General features: G+C 38.9%; 1 protein-coding gene across 7 annotated transcripts in view; it reads right to left on the minus strand.

Annotated features, from left to right (window-relative positions):
* The window catches only part of PTPRM (protein tyrosine phosphatase receptor type M), a 454349-nt gene that overhangs the window by 16752 nt on the left and 410445 nt on the right, over positions 1-27152 (minus strand). For all 7 annotated transcript variants that reach the window (XM_082290787.1, XM_082290786.1, XM_082290784.1 and 4 more), the window contains 4 exons: positions 18233-18330; positions 5301-5417; positions 901-1055; positions 426-561 (listed from right to left, as the gene is read on the minus strand). In XM_082290787.1, coding sequence (XP_082146913.1) covers positions 426-561; positions 901-1055; positions 5301-5417; positions 18233-18330 — 506 coding nt within the window. The remainder of the gene's footprint in view (positions 1-425; positions 562-900; positions 1056-5300; positions 5418-18232; positions 18331-27152) is intronic.

Below are 27152 nucleotides of genomic sequence, written 5' to 3' on the forward strand. Positions count from 1 at the left end.
AAACTTTATCACACTCATTTAGAAATGAATATAGAAAGATTGCCTTAAACAAACTACAAATAGTTAGAGAAGTGCAGTAACACTCCATAATAAAACTCAGAATGTTTCTGGTTTCCTCATTCCCCTGGGCAGTTTTGTAGGTGCTATCGTGAAACTAAGCCTCAACAAGATGTACTCCAGAATGAATCCTTCCCAGAGAGGAAACATTCCTGATTTTCCTTATTTTTTAAGAAATATTGTGAACCTTCAGTGAAGCACAGCTGTGCACTTGTTTGGGCAGGGGTGCTTCAGGTTTAGGGGGGGATTATTTTCTGCATGTGACCGAATAAACTACTTTCTGGAGGGTGCCAACTACAAAGCTCTATATTTATGGGCTAGAAGAGTATCTTTTCTTGTAAAGCAGTATTCCAGTAGATGAGCAATACCTCAGTCTGCACCATGTTAACTCTCCGGGATCGAAGCTCTCTCACGCAATTGTAAATGTCTACAACGCCTTCTCGTTCTGCCATATCTAGCATGATGTCAATGACAATGAAGCATCCAGTTCTGCCAGCACCAGCACTAAAGTAGAAGAAGAGCACAGTTAATGTGCAGCAGTGTATTGGAGATGTAAAAGGTGTAAGGATTCATCTCAAGGGTACTTGATCAACTGGAAGATTACTGAAATTGAGCTAGGCATTTGCAGGACTTCAGACTCATTTTTTTTCTCTCATTTATATATTGCATATGTATTTTTTTTTTTTATATATATATAAAAAAACATATATTCTTGTTTACAGTTATTTTGAGTAGAGCTCCAGTGGCTTCAGCAACCTATGTGGGGAATACACAGTAAAGGAGAAGCAAAGTAGGTCTTGAGTTTAGTGCAAAGCACAACAGAGAGATTTGTGTTTTACCTACCTGCAGTGAACAACCAAAGGGCCAGCGTTTGGCGGACTCTTGGATTTGACCTGCCGTACAAATCCCAGCAGGCCCGTGGCATGGTAAGGGACACCGTGGTCTGGCCAGCCCGTGAAGTGGAACTGACGTATTTCCCGAATCTCATGAGCACCTCTCTGTTAAAAAGGCAAGGGTTGAAATCTTCAAAAGCCTGAGCCTTGCTGAAAAGTGTCCACCTCCTACCAACACAATCTGTACAGACTGGTGGAGAGCTCCCTCATAGGAGGAGAGCAAGTTCAAAGGTTAGGTATCAACCGGTTTCAAAGCCTTCCAACAAAATTGAGTAAGCACCAGATTGGTCAGAAACTTTCAGCAACAAGAGAAATGCTCATCCCTGTATTTAAGTACTAGGCTGCTTTGCAAACTGTGGCCTTAGGATGCATGCCATGATCACAGAACAGGTCAGCAGCAAGGCTGAACACAGAGCACAGATGACTTTTTTTTTCCCATTGCTCCACAGGGGTTTTGCTGCTGTCTTCAGGAACTACAGCTTCAACATAATTTTCCTTATCATTTGTCTCCTTCATTGGTCTGAAGGAAAAAGCTGAATAATAAGAAACCTTTTCGCACCTCCAATCATAGGGGCTGTGTTTATAGCCCTCCACATGCTCACCCTTCAGGTGATTTGCCACAGTCTACAAGGACATGGATATGGTGAGACAGGTATGAATGAGAAGCTGATTGTGTAAGTAATTTTCTATGTGACTTTGGGGAAGAGTTTGGATATTAGAAGTGTGTATGCTAAGTTTTATTTTCTTACTGCTTCTATTTTCCCTTCCCCCTCTAAAAATGCAGCTGCCAGTATTTTATTCTCATTAGAAATCCACAGACTGGAGGCCATCATGCATAGTTCATAAGCAAACAGCAAAATTATGGCATATCATGTCTAGGCTGGACTAAATGTCAACAATATTAATAACTGGTAGTTTGCAGCTTTTCTTCTTAAAGATGTATTTTCTGTCTTGAGATGGTTTGCATATAAAAGGTTTTATTCTCTTTGAATAATAAGTAATATAAGCTTCCTAATTTATTGCTATTATGCATTAGTCTGGGATTTTCAGTGGTGTAGCCAGAGCTACAGGACTAGAGAGGACTTAGTGTATGTTGGAGTCTGACAGCTCAGGCTGGGGGACTGTGGGGACAGGGCATCTACTCAGAGGAGTATCTCATCTCCCCTGGAAATTGACACAAAAAGGCAGGAAAGGGAGAGGATTAAGAGCATATGAGGCAGTGGTGTGGACTGAGGAGATCACACCCTTTAAACAGAAATGACCTTATATCCTAAAAACCAATTTTAAAGCATATTGAAACCCAGGAATAGAGAAAACAATGTGCATTTTAGGACAGTCTAGCAAACACGTCTCTTTGCTACTGTAAGCAAGAGCTTCAACTCTGTAGATGACTCTGCTTAGTGGACACAGTGTCTCAAACACTTTTACGTTGCACGTAAAAACCACCCGTGACCCTCCAAGAAACAAAGATCCCACAGAAAAAAGCAATGCCATGATTATACAAGCTGAGGACTGAAGTGAGTATCCCATACAAATTCTTCATACTATATGCAGCCGAGATTTTCAAACAATTTACAAAAAAAACCCTGCCCCTCTAAAGCAATGTGCCCGTCTGCTACACAGATCAGGTTATGTCCTGTGCCTTAGTTGTGAAAAGGCTGTCTGTCAGGCTGACTGCATTTTTGTCTGTCATTGTTTACAGCTACTTAGGAAAGGTTTTGCATATAGGATACTTTTAATGAGTTTTCTTATGATATCTACAAAAGAATGATTTTTGTATCTAGCTTTCCTGCTGGTTTCTAAACCCAAAATAGCACACAACTGCATGAATCATAAAAACATATGCTCAGCTGGGAGAGACTGTATTTTTCACTTTTTCTTTCAGCTGAAACAAATAGAAAATGGTGTACACTGCTAAACCCTAGGATGTTAAAAAATTCTACAAAAACTTATGCTTCTGCTGTATGTTACTATTCATGTATGACTTACTCATCTGAGTTAACTTTTGTGCTGTGAAGAAACCCAAAGGAACTGCTTAATTCACACAATGCAAAGCGTATCAAGGAAATGGTCTTCAAAATCAGACTGCACTTTTGGGTTCAATTTTCTCAGCGTTATCCTCCTACCACACAATATCCATTTAAAAAAAATTAAGTGATCAATTTATCTTCAAACAAATCAACTTCTAAATTGTACTTTAGGAGCAGGTATGAGATGTTCATCAACAAACAGAAAGGATCGTCAGAAGGGACTGGAGGTCTTGGAGTATTTGATTCCTCCGATTTTCCAAACATCTATGAGGTAGCTGAAGGCTAGAATTAGATCTTCCTTACCCCTCCTCCTCATCTCTACCACAATGGACAAGGCCAGTTCTTTTATTCCCACCCTTGCAGTTCATATGTGCTAAATCTTCAAATCATTCTGGATATCAGATGCTGTCCCCAGAAGTCACCCTGTACTGACACAGGGGGTTAGGCCACCTAAGGCACAGAACTCTGCCATTTTTCCTGTTGAATGACTAAAGTTCCTGTTAGCCAAATGTGCAAGTCCTTTGGAACTGGGGCTCCAATGTTAAGTGTTCCAATACCACCTTTCACTTAGTATTATCTGCATGTTTGGTTAGGGTGTTCTCTCCTCATCATGCACCTTGACTTAGAGAAGGTGAAAAGTATCAGTCCCAGTACATCAGAAATATAAACTTGAGAGAAATATGGTGCAAGAGATGTACAGACTTAATGTTCCAGCACCATTGGAAGAGTTAAAAAATATGGAAAATAGAGTAAAAACAAATGTACTCAAACTACACTGACACTGCTTTTAGAGGCTTACTGAAAAACTACCAACTATTAAAAAGCAGTGTCTAAATGAAATCTTTTCAGATGGAGATTTCTTTAAAAGAAATAAAATGTTTAGTGCCTTTTATCTCTATCTGTTCTAATGCACTTATTCAAGACAGTTTGGTTATGTTCAACTGTAAAATCCTCTAGGTCTTTTCTTCAGTCCCAGTTAAGAAGCGAAAAGCTAACATCAAAGCATGAGCTTAAAATTTGCAGAATAGAAATCAACCAGTGCTTCATCTACTTTAAAGTGGAGCCAACATTTCTCATCTGTTTATTAAAAATACCTAAATGCAAGGAAACAACAGGCTTGAGTGAATTCAATATACAATATGTATAGTGGTAAACATGATACAATATTTCAGTTCATTCAAACCACGTAATTCTATTATCATTACCCTCAGGTTTCTGTATGGATGCATATTTAAGTATAAGACTGGACAGTAAAACAAGAAAAAACCCTAATTCCTTTGTTACTCTGGACATATGTACAGAGACCCTGTGGGGTAGTGTTTTTGGCAGTTTCAGGTACCTGGTGCAGGATTCTTTGATGCTAAATATTATGTTCTTCAAACCCATAAATGAATACTAGTTCAGCATTAGAGAGAACCAATAAATCACAGGTACTGCAACTAAATCAAAAGAAGCTTTCTAAGCTAATTAGTTAAAAATCTACTCATGGTGAGGGAGCATTATTTCAGTGTGCCATTAGGAATATCTAGTCTTCCAAAGAGGCCCTTTCCTTGGAATTTTACAACTCAAATGAATCCTGATACATACAATTAAAACATTTCAGGCTCTTAACGAGTCTGAATGAAACTGCTGAATTGACACAAAATGCATGGTACACTTCACTGACCCTGCCTGTTCTCACTTTCAGTAGGTACCTTATTTGTTATTTGTATGTTTTCCATATATTGCAAGCTGTTTGGGGAAGCTACAAGTTCTACAAGCTACAAAGCATCAAACAAATGCATGGCATTATTCTAACAAGCAGTAATACAACACACTGATTGGAACTCTCCATGTAAAGACAGACTCCTATTTCCCCAAGAAGGGAAATTGCTTTGAGAAGAACAGTAGTTTGTTAGAGCTGTCTCTCTTCAGACCAGGCACACTCTGGCCCAAGAGATAAGAGGTATTCCCTACCAGAGACTTCTGAGTAATGTTGCATGCAGCCTCTGGTACGGACAGAAAATGATTGTGGGGAACATAAGATGGGAAAGCAGCACAAATGTGTTTCTCAATTGATTGCTGTGAGGGAGGCTTCGATTTCTCCTAGGCAAGGAACATCACTTTTTCTAACTCAGGCAGGGGCCAACAGTGATGAAAAGCAGAGAGAAGTGGCTGCATTTAAAGAAAAACACGGATTACCATAAGAGGGCGGTAGTCGTTTACCCAAAAATACCTACAAACCCAGGATGTCAGTCAAAAGATTTAACTTTCCCTTGTTGAATCTGTATGGAAGTGGCAGATACTACTGTATTTAATAAAACTGAATTTGGAAACTTACCTTTTCTACAGCAAATGTTCGAATCACATATTCAGCCAGGAGCTCTGTTTCTATTAGGGTAACTTTAATGTCTTTATATATCTCTGTGTCATCTGGCCAGTATTTGCAGCATTTGACCTTTAAAAAATACAAAAGAAATTAAGGTTCATTTATTTTAGAAGGTTCATACAGAATCCATTTTGCATTCTGTGCAATGATTTCTGATTTAAAATGCAATCATGCACAAAATGGTCACATTTTCTGCATGTGGAAATGTTTAGTGTTTGAGGGACATTACCTCCTCTCTTTTTAAGACAGCTTTCAGAGTTGCAGGTGAGCTTTGTGTTGTGGTTAGTGAAGTAAGGCAAATTTGTTTGGAGCACAAAGGATATTTATACCCTGCACAGTTCAGTTATGGTAACTGTTCATTTCCTGTGCTTTCCAAAGCAGTGTGCCCTGAGGAACAAATACCACCAGAAGTTTTTTCCCCAACTGCTACCTGTTGATTTGTCTCAAAAATATCTTTCTACCTTCTAAAATAAAAGTGTTTTGCAGACAGGAAGGAGACCTCACTACAGTCAACAGCTTCCTCATGAGGGGAAGAGGAGGGGCAGGCACTGATCTCTCTGGTGACAAGTGACAGGAGCGAGGGAATGGCCTGAATCTGTGTCAGGGGACGTTTAGGATGGATATCAGGAAAAGGTTTTTCACCCACAGGGTGGTTGGGCACTGGAACAGGCTCCCCACGGAAGTGGTCACAGCACTAAACCTGAGAGTTCAAGCAGTGTTTGGACAATACTTTCAGGCACGTGGTGTGACTCTTTGGGATGGTGTGGTGCAGGGCCAGGAACTGGACTTTGATGATCCTTGTGGATTCCTTCTAACTCAAGATATTTATTGTACGAATCTCTATTTTTAGAAAAGTACCTATTTTCTCAGATTAACTTTCCAAAAGAACTGATGAGCAGTCAAATAGCAAAACTCAGTGCTTGAAGTCAAGAGCTGAGTTTAATGCCCAGGCTTTAACTATTCTAACTCTATATAGCTTAACTACTAATTCACTAGATAACTCCAAACATGACGGGTAGGATTCATCTCACTTAGCTCAACTTCACCTGCTATTTTTTAAAAGTGGATGATTTGAGGACTGTATATGATGATGTAGATAGCTGACAGACTTAAGAATTTTCTCTTCCTTCCCATTTGTGTGGACAAAGTGGTGGGCTGGGAAGCTAACACATTACTTATATCTCTCTCTTACTCTGCTTTATCATGGTAATAGCTATGATATCACCACTGCATCTGGCCACCATCCATTAGTGCTGTACATGCTAGGAGTGGCATCTGTTATACATCTGCTGCATGGAACAGTTTCTCTCTTTCTCTCACCAAAGGGAAAATTAAAAATGGATCTTTTAATACACTTAAATCTAGTTTACCTAAATAAGCACTTAAATGAATCGGGTAAAAAACTCAAGCACTTTAAATATTCAATGGAAAACTGATAGAAAAAAATTCAACTTCACAACTGATACGAGTATTTCTCAAACACATTTTCATGAAAACATGTTTGGATTACTACCACGTCTAATCTTGAGCAAAAGGTAAAACAGATGAATGTGTGTATAAGCATACACTGAAAACTGTAATGCATGATTCAAATGATTTATTTATATAAACTCCAGGTTCAGTATATAGAGGATTATGCAGAGAGTCAAACCCTGTCCTGTCAAGAAGAAGAAGAAAATACTTTCCTAAGCATTTGTTTCCAGAATGGAGCTGATCATCCTGTACAACCCTTCTTTACTGTCTGGATGGATGGGAGGTCTCACCCCATCACAGTAGTGACATTGGCTGATAAAACAGTAAGGTTGTCCAGGCAGGGTCAGTAGTTCTGGCCCTTTTTCTGACTTGTTAGCAGGATAAAATTTAACTCGGAATAGAACTTGAATCAGAATAGAGTTGAAGGGCTGGAAAAACACATCCACATCAGGATCCTCTTCAAAGAAAAAGGGTAGTAGTCTGGTCAGAAGTGCTGGCTCCCAGCCACAAAATTATACAAGCATCCTAACAGCTTGTTCCTGCTTACACAGCTGATGGAAAGCTCCTAGAGCAGAGCTGAAGTTCAGGTAGCTTTATAAGCAGGTTTTAATTTATTTTTCTATGCTTGTCTTCAGACCTAGTAACTGCATTAGTATTGGCTAAAAAAATTCTTTTTCGTCTTCAGATTTCATCTGGTATTAAGGGTGGTTTCAGGACGACTGGCAACACCAGAGTTCCCTTCCATGGTGAGAGGCTTGGAGCTGGGACCCTGGACAGTGCTCGGCACTCCTGGAAGAGGGCAAGGGTAGCAAGACTGCTCCCCCCACCATGCTCAAGAGCCAGCAAGCTGACAGGGTGCCAGAGGGGAGGAGAAGGTTTCCACCCACCAAAGACCAAACTGGGGCCATTCCCAGGATGCCTAAACAACAGGATCTCTGACAAATGCATATTCATCTCTAAAGTGAATCTATCCACTGTAAGCAATGAACAAACATTTCAAAAGCATTAAATGTTGCTGCAAGCAGTTTAGTAGCTACTGCTGCTATCTGTTGTTGCATCTACTTGATATTTATTCAGATCTTATCTTGTTCAGATGCATTTCCAAAAATCCTCTCATGGAAGCTAAGTGAAAAACACTGGATGCTCATTGTTTTGTCTGTGTTGTTAAAATAATCCAGAAAATTCACATTGTTCAAATTCCTCAGGCCAGCAAACTGACCCTTTTATAGTCATTGCCAGAAACTCTTTGAAACAGGGTTTTCCTACCTATGGCTAAGATGATTTTTTGACTCCTCATGAAGAGTAAGACAATTCACACTGCCTCTGGGCTGGAGCCCACTGACAACCCCTTCTCTGGAGCTGATTCCCTTTTCCTGTCTGTTCATGTATCTGTTCCATAGGTGGAACCTGAACCACACAAAGAGGGCCAATGCACGTAGGAAGGGAGCAGCTGCAGCAGTGATCCCAGGCACAGCACTGCTCATCAGCATGTCTCTGTTGCTAACTTTAGCCTTGTTTCTTTCTGATGGGCGCCTGCCATCCTTGAAACAGCTCTAGTTAAGCAAAATAAACAATCGGAGGGGAAAAAAAGCAACCCTGGCTGAATGAAATTGCTCTTTCCTTGAAGGAAAACATGCTCGTTTCTAACTTGCTATGTCCACACAGTCTGGATTATGGCTAAGAACTAGAGACAATTCAGAAAGACCAATTTAGAAGACCACAGTCCCTGTGTTCTTATGCCTCAGCTGCTGGATTTGATTCCATTCTTTTTTAAACCTTATTTAAGATGATACAGTGGAATAATTAGGGAAGCACTGGGAGATGTTGCACAGAAGTTATAGCCTTTTGTGCTGCATGCAGCTTGGCCCCGCTGAGGATTTCTTACTCTGCTGCACAGGGGATTTTAGGCACGGAGCAGACTGGAGCTGAGCAGAAGGATCCATGACAACACAATTTCCTGAAAACTCTCCCAAGTGGAATAGGGGCTGTAAAAGCCATGGGAACCATGCCAGAATTGCAGCCAGAGCCACAGACCAACTGATGATTCACTTACTAGCAGGCAAAAAAACCCTAAACCCAACTTTATTTTAATTCAGGCTTTTCCCCTACTTTTGGCTCTTGTTCTGCAATGCTCTGCACGTGCTGAGCTCTGGACCTGAGAACTCCATGGACTCCTGATGAACCAAAAGTCAAGTAAATGCTTAAAGATCCATCTCCTATCTCCTCTAGGACCACCCAAATAAATGAAAAGGTGTCTTAAAGACAGAAGTAGATTAACTATCGGAAATCAAAATCACATTTATAAATGCACATTGGATCAGAGCCTTTATTTGTACAAGACAAGACAATTGCAACAAAATAGAATATGGTTTTACTCATTAAATATGAGAAACACTGCTGGTAGCATATGCTCATTTTTTCTTTTTAGCACAGCTTTAGCTACCATAACTTGACGAATCTCTTTTCCATTTTATAAACATTTGGTACGTGTTTTACAAAAAAAGCCTTACTAACAGAAGGTTTAACTAAATAATTGATACATGATTCCAGAACTGAATATTAAATGCACTAGACTTTTTTTTTTTCCACACAGTTGCTACCATAACAGTAAATATCATCCTCAAACCAGAAAACATAATTTTGAAATCTCATCCGAGCAGAATTATAATTGAGAGTTTGTTCACATACACCCCACATTTATATCTTACCACATGCCAAAAAATACAGATGTTCATCAGAAGATGAGATAAAAGGATGATTGCCAGAGACATAATGAAAATGCTCTGGTTTAATCTATTCATCCCAAGGTACACTGTCCAATTGTTTCAAACATGTTTATTTTACGAATAATTTTAGAAATCTGGAGAAGAGAATTATCTACTTCCACTCTCTAGTTCCATCCCCCAGTAAAATAGTCCAATGTGTGAAACTTAAAATTAAAAAAGAACGTGGAAAGTTGTTGTTGCTAGTTCTAAATATAACAAATAATGTAGGCTGTGGATGGCTAATGAACATGAATTGTGACTTCTGAAGCTATATATTTAACCATTTGGAAATGTGACACGTAGCTAAACGCAGTAGGAAATTCAGGACAGTAATTCATTTACCTAGAATTTTGGAATAGGAGTAGTATTACAGACTTAATATGTGAGCTGGCTGTGAAATACACTTTGTAGTCCACACAGCACCATTTAAATAACACTGATTATTCAAAGTTTCCAATTTCCTTTGATTCTGAAATATTCTTAGCAAGAGGGTGATATAACTGACTATGCCCTGCATGGATTGTCATTAGTGAAGAGCAGTATTATACATTCTAATTTAAAATTAATCCTGAACTAAGTAATGACGATAAGTCAGACATAAATTTTGAAGTGAAACCTCTCGGCTATAAAATGAAACAGCCAACCAAGCTCACTGGTAAAATTTTTAACAGCTTTTACAGATGTAGCTCGGATAACATCATATACTTTTATTTGGCTGACTTCAAGTAAAAGAATATCCAATAATTGAAAGTTTTTTTATTTAAATACTTTTCAAACAAAAAATGTATTATGATATAAGAACATTTTATATGTTATAAAACAACCTTTGACAGAAGATAAAACCCAGTCTTCCTTTTTAAAATTTTCTTTTGTTTGCTTTTGAACAAGCCTGTTATTAGTTTTATACCTCATTTTACAGTTTTCTAAAAGAGATGTGGAAGACTATTGAGAAATACAATATTTGAGATACTGTTTGGCACCATCAGATGAATGGGTCTCTGAGAAGTCAGCCAGAAGTCTTTATGTTGTTCACAGCTGCCAGGGTGGGGAGAGATGTCTCCATGAATTTTACTAGCTCAGTCTAACTTCTTCCAGGCACAACTCAGAGCTGACATAGTTCTCCACCTTCTGCTGCCCTAAGCTGCCCCAGCAGTGCAGCCCTAAGTTGCCTGGTGGGTGCACTCTCATTCAGCTTCTGCCCAGAAGAGCTGGCTTTCTGGAGATGTCCAGCAGCAGCCAGAAACTAATGCTTTCCACCTGACAAAATGAGCGTGATCCCTTTGTTCTTAAGACCCAGGTATTCTGTTAGCATGCCATCAACTGGCAGACTGGTTAGATGAAATTAAGATGGCAGGCCAAACCCATGGTGTGGCCGTCCTTTGACCATAAAGAAGATTTGGTCTGGAAGAGTTGCTTTAGGGTTGCTTTGGGTCGCGTTGCACTCTTGCCTCCATTGCAGAGCGCAATTCCAACAGAGGAATGTGGATTGTCTCTGTTTCATTGCTTATGTTTAGGCAGTTTAGTGCACCTCAGTACAGCCCTGGAGGATGAAAGGCTGAGCACAGAACACATGAGGAGGGTGGCTACAGGATTAGCCGGAGCTCCTCGAAGTCTGTCTTAATTCCTGACACAAACGTGAAATCATGGGTCTATTTCTCACATCCTGTGCTCCAAGGACCTGATGTGCCTGCATCCAGCAGCACAGCCTGTTCTCTGAACCATGGTTCCATTCCAAGAGCAATATCATGCCATTAGCTGGGTAGATAGCACCACCTAGTTAGTGGATTGCCTTCTGGCTCTAAAACCTGATCATCTGATGTTAGCTTAGACAGATCTATGTGTTACTCTACTGGGTAAAGTAAAACTGTGCCTCCAGGATGCTTCTCCCTTCACAGAGAGACTGAGAGATAATTTCAAGACTGCTGAGGTGAGGAGACTTGCAGTTAGGAAGCCATTTTGCTAGCCCTGACATTTCAAGTAAGAAGCTGAACCCCTCCCTCTTTGCAAACTGCACCTAAAGTTGCATCCTACACCTTGGTGGCACTTCAGTTAGTCCAGCAAAGGGGTCAATGCATTTGTGTATCCTTAAACCTCTTCTGTTCATTTCTCAAAGTGAATTATCTCAATTGGATTAGTAAGCATTAAGATATTAATCTGTGTTGATTAACATTCTTTGAAATGTAGCTTTTCCTGCAGATGAGAATACAACAAAACACTGAGAGCTGAACCCATGTCTGCTCTGAGAGACATGGGACAGTGCTGAATGCCTGTAGCTTGATGTTCTGTTTCATGATGCTCACATTGCTAATCTGGGCACATCTTCTTTAAATAATTGCAAAGAGTCCTTCCTTCTCTTTCCTGAAGAACAATAGACAAATTTTTCCCTAAGGGTTCCTTCCCTACGATGTATAATGCAGTAATGTAAACTTGTTATTTCTGGTTAAAAATCCAGGAATATGAAATCTATTTTGATGACTAGAAGGGTTCACTGACTTGAAAGATTAAGAATAATTTAAAATTTTGATTGTTTTTCTGTTTACCTCATTGATATTCTGTAAAAGTATAAACTGTACTCTATCCAATAAGAGATACTGGAATTACAGTGAAACCAAAAGTATAACAACAGAATATAATACCTTGTGCTTATGATATCATAAGCACAAATTCCATTTTTTGAGGGTAAACATGATTAGGAAAAAAATTTTTTGTGAATGGGGAAGGACACTGTTTATATATTTAAGAGGTTGGGACTAGAATTACCTTTTCCCTCTTATTTATAAAATGTTGTTTCTTTCTTTCAGTAGAAAAGTTAAAATGAAACTTTAGTCACCTTAGTATGCATACAAACTCTTTGGCACACCTCCTAAGGAGCATTAACACCAGTATCCTGAATTAATTCCAGTGTAGGTAATTTGGCTTATTACATTTAGAGGCAGTTTCAATTAGATGGAGTGTTCTTCCATTTATACTAAATACAAATGTGCTGTTTGTGAGACGTGCTGAAAAGTGACTGTGTTTCATCTCTGCAAGATCACAGTATTGGGTGATCTGAATCTTAAATACAATTTGAGTTTACCTTTGTTTATTAGAAGGATCTTCTGCATGGAAGATTCTCAAAACTTGTAAAATGTGTAAGTACAGACTTCATAATAGCTTTGTGATAAAAATTTCTGTTTTCATTCTAAGCGTAGGTGGTAAGTCCATTGGAAGTTTCACATAGTTTTTATGTTGATGAAATTTCCTATGGAGTTTTTGTTTTTTTCTTTCAATCTGTTTTCAGTAAGATGTCTTTGGTCAGGGTTTTATTTAGCAGTGTCTTGGGGTGATTTTATGATAATACTATATTCCCCTATCGTCTGCTTTATGCCCAGAAATGGGTCCCATAGCTTTAAGCTGGGTCCAGGAGAGGGGGGAGAGAAGCCAAGGGGGAAATTCCTCGGCACGGTGTGAGCTCACCTCCCCCATGTTGCTTGGCTCTGATTGCACAGCGGAGAGAGTACATTCTTTACTTTTAGCTACCTCCTTTTTTTATTAGCTGAGGGAAGAAGTTTCTCTGGGACTACAATAGCATTTCTCCAGTGACATCTGTGGCTTTTCCTGGGACTGTCTGGCTTAGCTGTGATCTGAGAATCAGATCATCGGACACTGTGGACTGGCGAGGACCCCACATCCTGGCCTTGGACCTTGGGAGCCAGCTACAGACACAACTCTAAAGCCACCAACTTTCTCTGCATCAAGGAGGTTTCACATCTTAACAGTTATTAACTTTTTTTCCCGCACCCTGCAGGCACTTTGTTTGTTAAATAAATAGTTTTTTTCACTTTCATCCAAGAAATTCCTTTCTTATCAGCAGGGGAGGGAGCGCTGAAACCTGTCTTCTTTAGAGATGACATTCATTCCAGAGCATTTTCCTCCTAAACTTGTCTCAAACTGATACAAGCAGTTTTTCTTGGATGTCTAATCTCTGTCAGTAACCCAAATTATCATCAGGTAGATCTGAAGAAGATCTGGTTCATCATAAAGACTTCTGGGTTTCATTTGTTAAGGAAACATATTTGAATCTATTCAAGAAATGTCTCTTGAATGCTGACCAATGCTGCACATCTGGAGAACCCAAAGACATGAACGTATGACTGCTTAGGGCTGTGCCCATACTGGCTTTCCTAGGAAAAACAACCCTTTTCTGACACCATTTATCTTATAACAAGTAATGCTTTTTAGCAAGCCAGCATCAAGGAGATATTCTCTCTGTCAGAAGACCATTGTATGAATCTCCTTGCTGTCGTGTGGAACCCAATACTCTTTCAAGCATGAAAAATCGGAGTCATCCCCATTTCTGCAGAGAAGTGCCACCTATATAACATGTTAACCACAGGTCCAGGAAAACAAACCAAGGAGAAGCTAAACCACCACTGTATTCTTTCTTTTCCCCTATGCAAATACAGCCCTTCCGGCTCCTGGGAAGGAAATGTCACCTAGGAAGAGGCTGTTTGGGTAGCACAAAGGTGTGGGCGCAGGCACTGGGGCTATTTACCAGTTTGCGGCTGACCTTCATTCCTGTTTGTGTCACATCCATTCTGTTGTAGTCAACCTTGCTTCCTTTCACAAAAGAGGGTCTTTTGTGTGCTTATTAACACTATTAGCACTGGCTGTTTTCTAATTCCAGGTAATAATTGAGAAACTCTAATTACTGTAATTACTATGCTCCTGGGGTGAGCTTTTATTTTTTATAATTATTTGTAGGGATTTTGTTTGTGAATACTCTGTTATATTAAAAGCACGACAGACAATCATAAGTCCTTGCAGTGCATTTATTTATCAACCACCTCCACTGAATTTCACCAGTGCATTTCACCATTTATTAGTCAGATATTAGAAAATTTCTTCTGCCTCAAGCAAGTGGGAGAGAAAGTGACTACTGACAAATGACAAATAATGTGACATGCCAAGTTTGATTCTGCCAGCTTAGTACCAACCCAACAAGAGCGAAGATGGAGGTGACAGCTAGATGGCACAATTGAATATATTCTAAATCCTCCCACCATGCTTCTTCAAGGGAGACAGAAATCTTTCAATGTGTGCAAACACTGAAACAAATCAAGAACAACCTGAGACTTTGGCCAGTACACCTTGATCCTGTTCCCATTGCTTTTCTGTGTCTTTTGGAGTTTGCCCTCCAGAGTAGTCTCTTGGTTAAGTAAGCAAGATGTTCTTCTGTGTCTATTTTATGATCACCCCTGGTGATCATAACATCATCACACTGGTGGATAAATTTTTTTGTTTTTTATAGAATAATCCACCAGATTAAGATAAATCTCTCAGGTGAAGATGGTCCCTGAAATTACACTATTTTCAGTTGCTCTACCACTTACAGACATGGGCATGGAGGCGCCTTCCGCATTAATATAATCCAAAATACATTACTTTGAAATAGCTTGTTGTCACACTGGTATAATTATATGAGTCTTAATTCTTGGTTATGCTTTTTATCCATTATCCATTTTATCTTATTTATCCATGTGTGGCTTGGAAAATTCTGATTCTTGGACCATTACCATTGATTACTTGTCATTTTCTTTTGGTGAACTTCATTGTGCATGAAAAGTTGTTGATCACAGCATGAAGAAGACAGAGTACTTTTTTTAAGGTTGTTTCAAGGGCTGCTTATTTGTTTAGGGTTTTTTTGGTAAAAGTTGTTACATCAACCTAGGCCAACCTTAACTAAGCACCACTTCACCATCCTTTATCAAAGAACTGTTCATGCAACTCAGCAATGCTTTTTCTAAATGACTGTGAGACCTCATTTAGATTTTTAATAAACAGTCACATTCTAATGAGGTCTTCATAAAACTGACTAAATATGTTTAGAAATCATTAGCTTAAATTATCAGTACAAAAGTCTCCTTAGGGAGCCCTGCAGATTTTGTGATAAGACTTCTGGCAGATGGATTAGTGTAACAGCGCAAGCTAGTTCTCAATTTCCACAGGACCAGTGTAAATGTGAGTGACTGGGTAACAGGCTACTAGATAAAGAGCTAAATGTCCCTCAGGTGGGTTCATTAAAGAGAGAAAACAATCAAAACACATTTTGGTGCCATTTAAATACCAGGTGCACAGCAGTCTGCAGGTGCCAGAAACACTGACAAGGGCCCCTTGCTGGAACACACAAGAGCTTAAAGGGATGCATGGTTCTGACAAGTGTGCCTCAGATAATGACAGATATTGGCAGATGTACCTGGACTCTGCTGGAGGGTAATGCAGGGACTGAGTCATTTGCAGCAGGTGCCTGCATTAGGGACAGCCTCATGGTGATTCCTCCAGCAGCAATTAAAACAGTCCTGATGCATAATGCTCCAGGGCATGATGCAAGTTCCTAGCACTGATTTAATGACTATCCAGCCAGTCCTGGTAAACAAATACACATAGACCCCCTCAATGATTAATTCATGAAGGCCATATACTGTGTGGCAAACATGTTAAATTTTGAAAATTCTTCCTTCCTGGAAATGCAAAAGAATTTTCCCCCTTGGCTTACAATGGGTCAACACGGTTAAAAAATAAAAATAATAAACCCCTGTAAATCTTATACCAGTGATAGCAATTGAAATAGAAAACCTCAAGTTTGGTAAGGTTATAAAGTTTGCCCTACAGGAATGCTACCAAAAGGTCCATTAAAATCATTACTACTCAAGGTGGCACAGAGCTTGTGTTGGGGGTTGCAGGACAGATGGCATGTTTGTAATTTGCCTCCTTATTGCTCATGATTCCAGCCCTGGGAGTGGCAGAAAAATACCAATGGAGGAGTGACTGCATTGTTCTGTGGCTCATATGATTTTATTTCCATTAAAAGCTCATTTCAATTTCTGCTCTCTGATCTCACCTATGCTGGCCTCCAGAGAAAGTGAGAACAAAGTAATTTCTACCACTGCCAGAAACAACAAAGCTGCAGATCTGTATCCCACTAGGACTCTTGCACCCTGAAGAAATCTCCATGGTGGCACAAACCATTACTTACTGCTGTGGGAATGTGCTGTGCACCTAAATGCTGTGAGCGGAGGCTGCCAACACTGGCATCAAGACTGGTGTCTCCCTTGCTGACATCCGACAGTTCACTCTAATTGGTGCTTCCAAATACTGACTTTGGGAAAACAGTATGTGGTTTGATGCAGAATGCTGTTTTTGCTCTCAGGCTTGTTTATTCATACCCTGAAAACATCCCTTTTTAAGTTGTTTGCTTGGGTACTTATGAATGTGCATAAAGCTTTAACAAAGAGGTTTGCTGGAGAGCTTCCTACTCTTACAAATCCATTTGCTTTGAATTGATACGTGACCATCCAGCTATTTCTACCTTCTTTCTCACTCAAGGGACTGCATTTTTAAAGTGGTCTCCATGATCCCTCTTTGCCTCTGCAATTAGTTGTACATGTGTTCCTGCAGCAGGTGTTAATTGCAGTCACAATCTCCATCTTTTTTATATCTAAAAATAGTACTGGCACCTGATCTGTTAGCAGGCTTGAGCACACAGATATCTACATGTTAGGATTTATATTAGCAGTTCACAAAGGACGTATGGCAGAATAAACTGAGATTGCAAAACTGGACTTGCTAAAAAGGACTTTAACTCACACCATATAAACAGTGCTCTCTCTCTCCTAATGCAAATGCCACAGGGCAGAGGGGCTATCAGACACTCCACCAGTGTGAAATTAAAACATCTCTTAAAACCGTGCTGCTCAAACTGGGATGTGTGCATTTGACTTCTTATTTCAACACTTCGATTTACAGTAATTGCAGTAGTTCCCATAAAAGCAGTGGGGGATTTTTCATACCAAATGAAAGCTATATGCCAAATTCCCAAGCAAATTTTCTTGAAAAAGCATCCCAGATGAGACCTAAGACAGCAGTGTACAGACAAAACAGTAAATGAAAAGACTCGGTTATTGACAGTTGTGAGGAACAAAGAAAAAGGTTCAATTCAATACTTGTTGAAAACAAAATTAGCCATAAAGACTAGAGTAGGAGGCCTACTTCAGAAGTTACCAAGCTAAGAAGGAGAAGTACACAGTATCAATCAGGGAACTCAAGCTTTCCTTTACCTGAACATAACCTCCTGATCAAGGAACAGTGCACAAATGTGTAATTTTTTGTTTTAATCCAGAAGGCTTACAGGAAGGAAAAGCCAAACAAACCAGATCGATTTAGACAAACATACCAAGAAGCAATTTCATAGTTTAACTACATTTCTCAGACATCTGTTTCAGAATGGCTCCCCCTTAGTCTCCCTTAAAAAAATAGAGATGATTCCGTACCTTGTTCTGCAACAAATTCACTGATTTTCTTAAGAGGAATCATATATCTGAGATATGTACAAAGAAAGATATGATACCTCCCCTCTTTGTCAGTCTTTGCAGACTCTGCTGTACAGAATGCAGCTTTATCAGTTACTTTTTCATTGTGCTAATGTTATCAAAGCCAAGCATCCAAGGCATGTTTAAAAATAATTGATAATGAACCTCTCAGCACAGGCAGTCATACATATTTTATGTGCTACAGTTAGTATGTAAGCACCTTGTTGGTCTGTTATTTAATTTCAAAAAGCAAACACCTTGGATGTCTTTCATTTTTTTAAGTACAAAAATCACTTACCCTTCCCACTTCTACGAGATTAGTAACCATGATTATGCTGGCTGTGTTTTCATGCCATACCATTCTCCAGAAGTCATATATTGTCTCCTGCATTGGTCCTGAAACAATAAATCAAATGAAAGGTTACCATCTGAAAGTCTCATGATTGGAAGCTTGTCTCTGGGGAACTTTGTGAAACTGTGACTATACACATATATTCATATCACTATCATCATATTTTTCATTTAGGGTCGGTCAATTTCTTTCCTGTCATCCTACCTATCTGCATTTAAGTATTTTTCTCCTGAAATAGTGTTCTGAAAGAAAGTTAGTTCTCCAGCACTTAGGTATTTATCTCCATAACACCCAGAAGTGGAATTATAAAAAATGGATAACATCACTCTTTCTTTTAGCAATTGGATGATAACCTAGGGAAGGTGTATTTGGAATGAAATGAGCCTCAATGGACTATGTGGCCTTTCCTAGTTTCTAATATTTTTCCTAGTATACACTATCCATCAAATTAGCTCAGCTCCTGAATTGTAGTTCCTGAAGTGAGACAGAAGTTACAGTTTTTTTGCTGCAGTATATCACTTTGCAAAACAGTGGGGAAAGCAGCAAAGAAACCTGACATGCCATGGGAGTGTGTCCTCTGCAGTGTTTTCCCCAACAACCTGTGTGCTTCTGTTCATGAACACACAGGGCTGTCTCCAGCATCATGCTGAAGCTGGGTACCAGCTCACAGGAAGTGCTATAGAAATGTAAAATGTTGAGAAAAAACACATCTCTTCATGTGTACCTGGTCCTGTCTGTTTGTAGCCGACAGTCTTACCCATAATGCTCAGTGTGCCACCCCAATTTTAAACCAGTGCTTTAAAATCACTGAGCCAATAAGAGTAAACAATATAAACTATAAGCTTAACACCCATACTGAATCCATTACTGAACTGTCACACTGCAGTAAACAATTAGGGGCTTATTTAGAGGAATGACTTAAATCAGCTAATTGGAGAACAAATGGATAATGCATTGGCCTAAATGTTCCTCTAGCAAAGAAGCCAACACTCTTCAAGCATTACAAAACCATACATTGACAGATGTGAGCAGTTTGGCACCCATGTTTTGGTTCTTTGAGCTCCGTTTGAAAATAAAATCTTCACTGTGAAATCAAATATTTAGTAGAAAACAGTAGTAATATATTATTACTATATTGTCATGGCAGAGGGCTTGGACCAGATGGTATTTAAAGATCCCTTCCATCCCAAACCATTTTGTGACTTTGTGACTCTATGATACTATAAGCAAGCCAAAACCAACTCACTAGGCAAATAACATCACAGTTATGATGTAACTTACTTAAATCTGAAATTTAAGAGAAAGGATGGTAATAGACTAGAAACCTTGAATTTTTAAAAATTTGTATTTATTTACATTTAAAGAAGCTACACATTCTGCCCCTTATTTTATCTGTCTTTAAAAATGACGTATATATTATGAGTTTCATAGGTTTCGTTATGGTTTTGGTATCCTTACAGGTTTCCTTGAATTGCTTTCGTTGCTCATGTAACAGGAGAAAAACCATTTAAAACAACAGGAAGCTCTGACTGTTAGAACACGAGAAATGTCAGAAGGTCTTAAGAATAGAATTAACAGCAGAATCTAAAACTACAGTTTCTGAAATTACTGAATTCAAGCTGATGTTATGGCTGCAAAACTGAACACCTTCCTTTTCTTCTTTTAATTAACAGCACAGAACAGGTGATACTCTTGTGAGATTTCATTCTGAATTACAACAAAAGTTTACTCGCTCTCCATCATATGGAAATTTACACCAAGTATTTTACTTCTACCTGAGTGTCCTGGATATGTAATACAGTCATGGCCCAAGTGTAATTTTGAATGTCACAGTAATATAATTAGTATGTATTATAGTGAAAGTTTAGCTTGTTTCTGTTTTACTATTCTAGGATTCAGTGTTAATTCTTTGGCAATTAAAGTCATGACAGCACTGGAAAAGTTTTGTGCCAGCCTCTCCTACTGATAGAAGGATGCAGAGTATTCTACTCACTGTAGGAAAATACTATCTCTGTATAGCTTCTTCCTTCCTCTCAAATCTGAAACAAGTATATAGCTAAATTACTACTGCTGTTATCTTTCAAGGAGCTTAGGTAAAAGTAGGATGAGGGAAACGTGGTTTTCCACAGAGTAGTGTCCTGGAAGAAGTCTTCAAGTTCATGACACATTACTAACATTACGCTTGATCAAGGACAAAAAAGTAACAGCACTATTGCTTCAAGAATCCTGGTTTAATGGGGAAAATCTAGATGGCTCCACTGCATTGTCTCCATGGGACTGTGCGATGTTTCAAGAAATTTGATCTGAGTGTATTTTTGGTAATGCTGCAGGAGAGGTAAGAAAAGATCTTCTGTCTACACAGGGCTCCTCCCCTTGCAAGAAGCCAGAATCCTTGAGGAACTGAGGTGCGATGTACCAAGTTTCTTTATGTATTAATTCAGTTTCCTTTCCCACAGATTCACTTGAGATAAAAGACAGTTGGGCCCTACACTGAAACAGTCATTTCTTTTTGACAGCTCTGGGATAACCTGCAACAATTTAATCCTGATTTTTCTTTCCCTACAGACTGCAATTTGTGTTGTGATTTAAAGATTTCTACATTTCAAATCCAGAAATCACAAATTACAACTGGGAAGAGATCCTAAACACTACTATATGCCTGTAGATTTTGAATTTTTCATTCTCTATAAAGAAAAAAAGATAATAAATTATAAGAAAAATCTTTAGGGAAAGTAATGGCTTTTTGAAGGCTAGAGAAAGAGCTGACCTATGACAAGTCTTTCAAGCTTGATTCCAAGTGCACTTCTAGAAGAAATGTCCTATTCTGCAGTGCAGAGTATGCTCTTCTCAATCTTACTATCTAAATAAGACAATCATAATTAGAAATGCTTGACAGGATTTCCTACTCTCCTTTTATATTCTCACACGCTTTCTTGCTTTTCCACTCCAATTCTTACATGTAGCCTCCAAACCTCTTTCACTTTCAGGACACCACAAGAAAAAACCCCACCCCAAAAACCTACCTTAAAGTCACAGAAAGTAATTTTTCTATACCCCATTTTTCTTTTCTTCTTGGCATTTTAAAAAGTATTTTCTGGCATATGAATAAATTATTACTTGTCTCCAGCAAGAATTGAAAAGCATTAGAGGCTAGGTAGGGTTGTGGGATTTATTGTCCTGAAGAATGGAACAATTTGATTCCAGAGACTTGTGGTAGGGGGAAAAAGAGCCTATAATTGTTCTAAGCATCAATTTAACAGATGTGTGCACAATAGGCAGAAAGGTTATTCTCAGCAGTTGCCCCCTTGCAGGAGGAGAAGGTCTGAAGAGAAGGTACTGTGCGACCCGACAGAAAGCCTGCAGCGCACCCCATTAGCTCCACAATACAGTACTTGGTATCAGAGATCTCTGCTGTGAAAAAAAGAGATCAGCAACATACTGCAACCAGAAGATGAAAAGCAAAGGAAAATAAGAAAAAGAAATCAACCCTCCAAAGCCCTAGCTAATTAAATGTATTATTGAAAAACTCAACAGAAACGATTGGTTGTATATATTACAACCATTGGTTCTATTACCAGCAGTAGTTAGTTGCTGCTCCGGGAACAAAATCATATTAGGAAATGGAACATCACACAGCTTTTAAGAATGGTTTAGACTCCTTAAAGCTGCTTTTGTAACCAGAGTTTTCTAGAGCCTCTATTTCTGCTTGCTATTGTGAGACTCACTTCTAACAACTGGTATTGCTACTGGGGTATGTGATCAATTTGAATGTGATGAACTAGCCCAGAATATAGGAAAACACATTCAGATGTAAGGAATAAAGCAAGCACACAAATAAACAAGTAAAGCCTGAATCCTGAAGCATACGCAGCACTTACTCACACAGGACTTTTAAATCTATGGGTCATTTTTCAATTTCTAGAAAAGCAAGCAGCTTAGACAAGGAACAAATAGCTTCTAAAATATTTTTCTAGCATAGAATGTCAAATCCACAAGCTAACATTTGGTCCACCTGAGACCAAGCTCAGTAATAGATATTAAAGCTAGAAATGTGCAGAAAATGAACAGATACCCTTAAGCTCCAAAGGTTCCCCAGGGACAGTGCATGGGCAGTGGGAGCCATAAATATGTGCTGATCGAGGCAGGGGACTGACAAGATGCAAGACTTATACCTGCAGCAGTTAAATTCCATCTTGAAAAGAGCACAAAAATACCCCTTACAGTGAGTAGACACAACCACACCACATGAGGAGGTGATTATAAAATGGTCCCTTCATCTACTGGTTACGGCAGTTTCTGGTAGCAATGATAACTGCCTCTTTTTACTGCTGCTTGCTGCTGTGACTGCCTACAGCTTGACTACTGAAAGACACTAAGCTAACATGCCTACTCAGAAGGAGCTGCATTTTAGCCCTCATTCTTTTACTATGTATGTTCCCTTCAAAATGAACTTGAGATACAGTGAGTGTTTTCTTACTCAGAGATATGGCTGCATGGCAACAATAGCAACAAAAGCCCAAAAGCAATGATTCCCTTTGCAACTACAGTGTCAAAAACCCCCAAACCCACTATGTAGCAGAAATGGTCTAAAATACACTCAAAAGCATAAAACCAGAGGGGAATAAAATATTGGGAGAGGAGACAACAAGCTAGTAGATTAAAATGTACAAGAACTCTTGTTTTCCTAATAAACCTCTTGGGATAGATGTAGCTGTTAGTAGGATAACTTATTTCACAGGAGGAAGCAAAATTTCAAACTTGCACTGCCAGTCCAGAGATCTGATAATCCATAAGCACAGATTATTTGCTCTTTTAACCATACTAGAATTTGGAGGTAAACCCCTTCAGAAAAAGGTATGTAATAAACTGCAGCTAATAGTCACTTTACACTATAAATATCTCTGACTGCAGGCAAGGGAGCATCTCTCGTAACTGGAATACATTTTTTCCCTACTCAATAAGGGAATGCGCCCAAGATTTTACCAACAGGAATTTGCAGGTGCATCATTATGTGACCAAGTTTTCATGACTGTTCAGTTCTGTTAGTCTCCCAATTACCTCATGGGAAGCTCATCGCGGGTCAGCAGCTTTGCAAACTGGACACCTCCTTAGGCGACCAGGTGTAGGCTAAGGAGTCTTAAGACTGAATTCTAGTTTTCCTAAAGTAACCTATCTTCATCTTTCTACCTAAAACAGTCAGCTTACTATAAAGAAAAGGTACAGATCCCAGTTGTGCTGACTTAGACAACTCGCAAGATAAACTGCTGCTTCAGTATTTTTTTATAATTCCATGGCCACACAGCAGTACAGCTGTTGCTGAATCATCTTCACCTTCCCAAATGAGCTGGTTTCTGAGTGGAAGGTACTTTGAAGATCTGCTCAATTGCTGATAATCTGATTTATCAGGAGCAGTCTTCACCATATGCTTGTTGAATAGTTATGGTAGCATGCATTGAACTTTCATTCATGCTTCCAGAAGTTCTTAAGGGTTTAATGCCTCCATGAAGTCCAGAACAAAACTCTGCTGTAAAAACTTCAAAAACTCAGGCAAAGATTATGCAGTCTTTTCTCTCTCAAAATAGGTTTAGACATTTGTTTTCTACTGTAACATATACACTTAAATTAACTGTAAAGGTTTATGCAAGAGCATTTTCATAGGCACAGTATGTGTGTTCCTATTATATGAAGAATTTTGGTATCTGAGATAGAGCTGTAGTCAAGGTATCAACTATACCATATGGGCCTAATGCTCACCACTAGCAATCAAAATGCATACAGATCAGTCTTTTGTGTTTTTAGGTCTCAAGAAAATAATGAGGTCACATCGCCTGGAAGTCTTCTAAATGCTTTAATAAAGTCCTCCCAAGTCTGTTCCAGGAACTACAACAGCACTGAGGGTAAAAGGTACCCCAGTGCCACTCACCTGTCCACTTTTACTGTAGTCTCCTCCAGGCCTATGACTGTAACAATTAGCACACTAAAAAGCAACAGACATTTGTACTGGCAAAACTTGGCCACTAATGCTTCAGTGTTATTTATTAACTGCTAGTTTCTAGCTGTCATACATATTTTATGCACTAAAGAATCTCAATGAAATAAATAAAACCCCTGTAATGAGCTGAAAAAAGGTTTTTGCTTTTATCCCGTTATTTCATTTGAATTCATATTTAATTCCAATGTTGAGTGTGATGACATTTGAAAAGCACTTTCTAACTTCAACCTTATAAGTATTAATTATTACATAATCTTCAGCAGGGCTATATTGTAATTATACAGCTTTTCTGGATTTCCTGATAAAATCTTCCTGCAAATGTCTCTTGCCTTGGAAAAAATATAAATAAACAAAGTTGTGGATGACTTACAACAAGGCTGGTTCCCTATAGGTATATTAGACCAGAAAGGAAGCCTGAGGCTATGCTACTCTCATGTGAGGTATGGCAAAATACTCTGCCCCAGTCTTAGACCTTATTTTAAAAATTCTTCCATTGTAGTAGATTCAGAGATGGCAAAGAGAGAAGCCACTTGCTTGCAGAGGCAGTCATGAACTCATAGTCAGGTAAGAAAAGGTATCATTTTGTAAGCAAAAATTCTACTAGAACTTAATTGACAAGGAAATAAAATTGTTTGTTTTCTCCTAACACTAGTTTTAACCCAGGCTTCAGAACATACCATGCATATCAAATATATCTGAGTTGCAGCCAGTCTACCATTTCTTCTTTTGGCCTTTTGCAGTGATACCACCTTACAATGCCCCAAGAAAACAGTATGCAGCAACACTGTTCCACAGTAAGTCACCTCTGCTATACTCAAGTGAGTTAATCAGGATGGAGATACGAATTTAAAATGTGCTTTTCATTATTTCCTTACTTAGATGGATTGTCAATAAAAAACAGATCTGACTGAATCCTGTTAGCTTGACATTTCCGGAAAGCGCTGCTTATAAAGCAAGCTGAAATGCTTTATTGGGACAAATCCTGCCCAGTGCAGCTACTGGCAACACAGAGGCTTTCTACTGTATCCTTTTCTCTGGAAAAACACAGCTTTCTCTCATTACCAGCCAAGGGATAGCACAGTGAATAGTAATTGGCTGATTTTCAAGCACAAACTGAATCCTACCTGCATCAAGCTAGCCAGTCAGCCAGCCCTGCTGCCTGCACACTGCTGTATGTGAAAATTGGCTTTCACAAAATGAAATGTTCAAAGTGCTTTCAAGTCCCATTAGCTTTCAACAAGTCTTAGATTACTAAGTGACTGAGGAGCATGTGGAAATTTTATGTATAGCTCCCATGAGACTGACCAGTGCTTTGGCTGGCTTTCTATACCACCTACTCCTATATTTAAGGAGTCAGCACTAGACCTCTCACAGGAATAAGAAGAGGATAAGACTGACCTGTAAATTCTCCATCTATTTCCAAAAATAAAAAGAAAATAAAACCACTGCTATTTACAATGTACAGTAGTGGAGAGCCAGAGTCCCACTGTTTTATGAAAAAATGCAAGTGTTTCACAGATAGCTAAAATAAAAAACCACTAACGCAGAACACCATTCGGAACTCCCAGTTTAATATAGCGATACTTAAAAATACATATCCTTTGAGCAATGACAAAACTCCAGAGATTTTCTTCTTTAAAATTGCTCATTTCATAAAACTAGATAATTAGTTTGAAAATGCATATTTTCTAATTGTGTGTATATTCACATACACATCAGTTGTAGGCTAGGGCTGGATCATTTCTCTTGCTGGCATTTCCTCTGATCCTATTCTGCAGCGATTCTGTGGCTAGTCAGATGGGGGAATGTGGTATTTATTCTCTGGAATATCATATGGCATTTTCTTTTCCTTATTGATACAGATTTAACTGGGCTGGAACAGTGCCCATCTCAATGCATTATTTTGTCTGCATTATGGTACCATGTAGAAATCCCAGTCCAGGCCTGGAGCTCCACTGTAGCACAAGTGCATCACTTATTAAATGCCCATGAATACACAAAAGGTGTTCATGCCCCTCACAGTTACAAGAAGCAAAACACACCTTGAAAGACAAGAGAAGCAAGGTAGAGTTTGAATGAACTGAACAGTCTTGGTACAATATACAGCAACCACAACACGACCACTTCTACATTTCTGAAAAATCTTACATGTTACTGTTCCATGTTAGTATTTCCACCATGTTGAGAAACAAGTCATTGCTCCACTTATTTTAAAGTCTGAGATCACACTTTATTTGTGCACTCTTGACAGGTGCTATTTAAGACATTTTTATAATACTACAGCTAATGCTGCCAGCTAAGTTTCCATCTAATAAAGTGTTACACACTTATTGATTGACATTTCTCCACGGCTAGATTTCCAATACAAGCTTAGTTTGTTCTATCTGAACGAAAAAAAATGAAAATGTCATATGGTTTCCCAAAGAATAAATAGCACATTTCCACAACACCTTTTGACTACTCACAGAAGTACTGCTGACTGGTAACAGAGGAACTGGCAGCATCAGAAATTGTCCAGATTTAAACAGCCCGAGATGAGACAAAGCTGAATGCAATAAAAGCTGTGTACATATGTGTACATAGTACTACTGTCCTAATGCTCATATGTACCCTTATGCCACTCAAGAAAGCTGCTTTTTCTGACCTTAACTGCAGGAAAAAACAACAAAAAACCCAAACCCACCCCATCAAAACAGTGTAGTTGTAGCTTAATGTCATTCATCCAGTATAACAGAGTAACTCTTTCTTTCATAAAATTTGCTTGCCCCACAGCAGAGATGTTATATGGTCCGTTCCTCTCATTAACATTTTCTCAGACTGGGTAAATCCAATATCTTCCAAATTCTGAATTACATTAACGCTCCTGGGGCTTAA

The sequence above is a fragment of the Coloeus monedula genome, assembly GCF_965178545.1.
Source record: "Coloeus monedula genome assembly, chromosome: 1".
NCBI classification, from domain to species: Eukaryota; Metazoa; Chordata; class Aves; order Passeriformes; family Corvidae; genus Coloeus; species Coloeus monedula.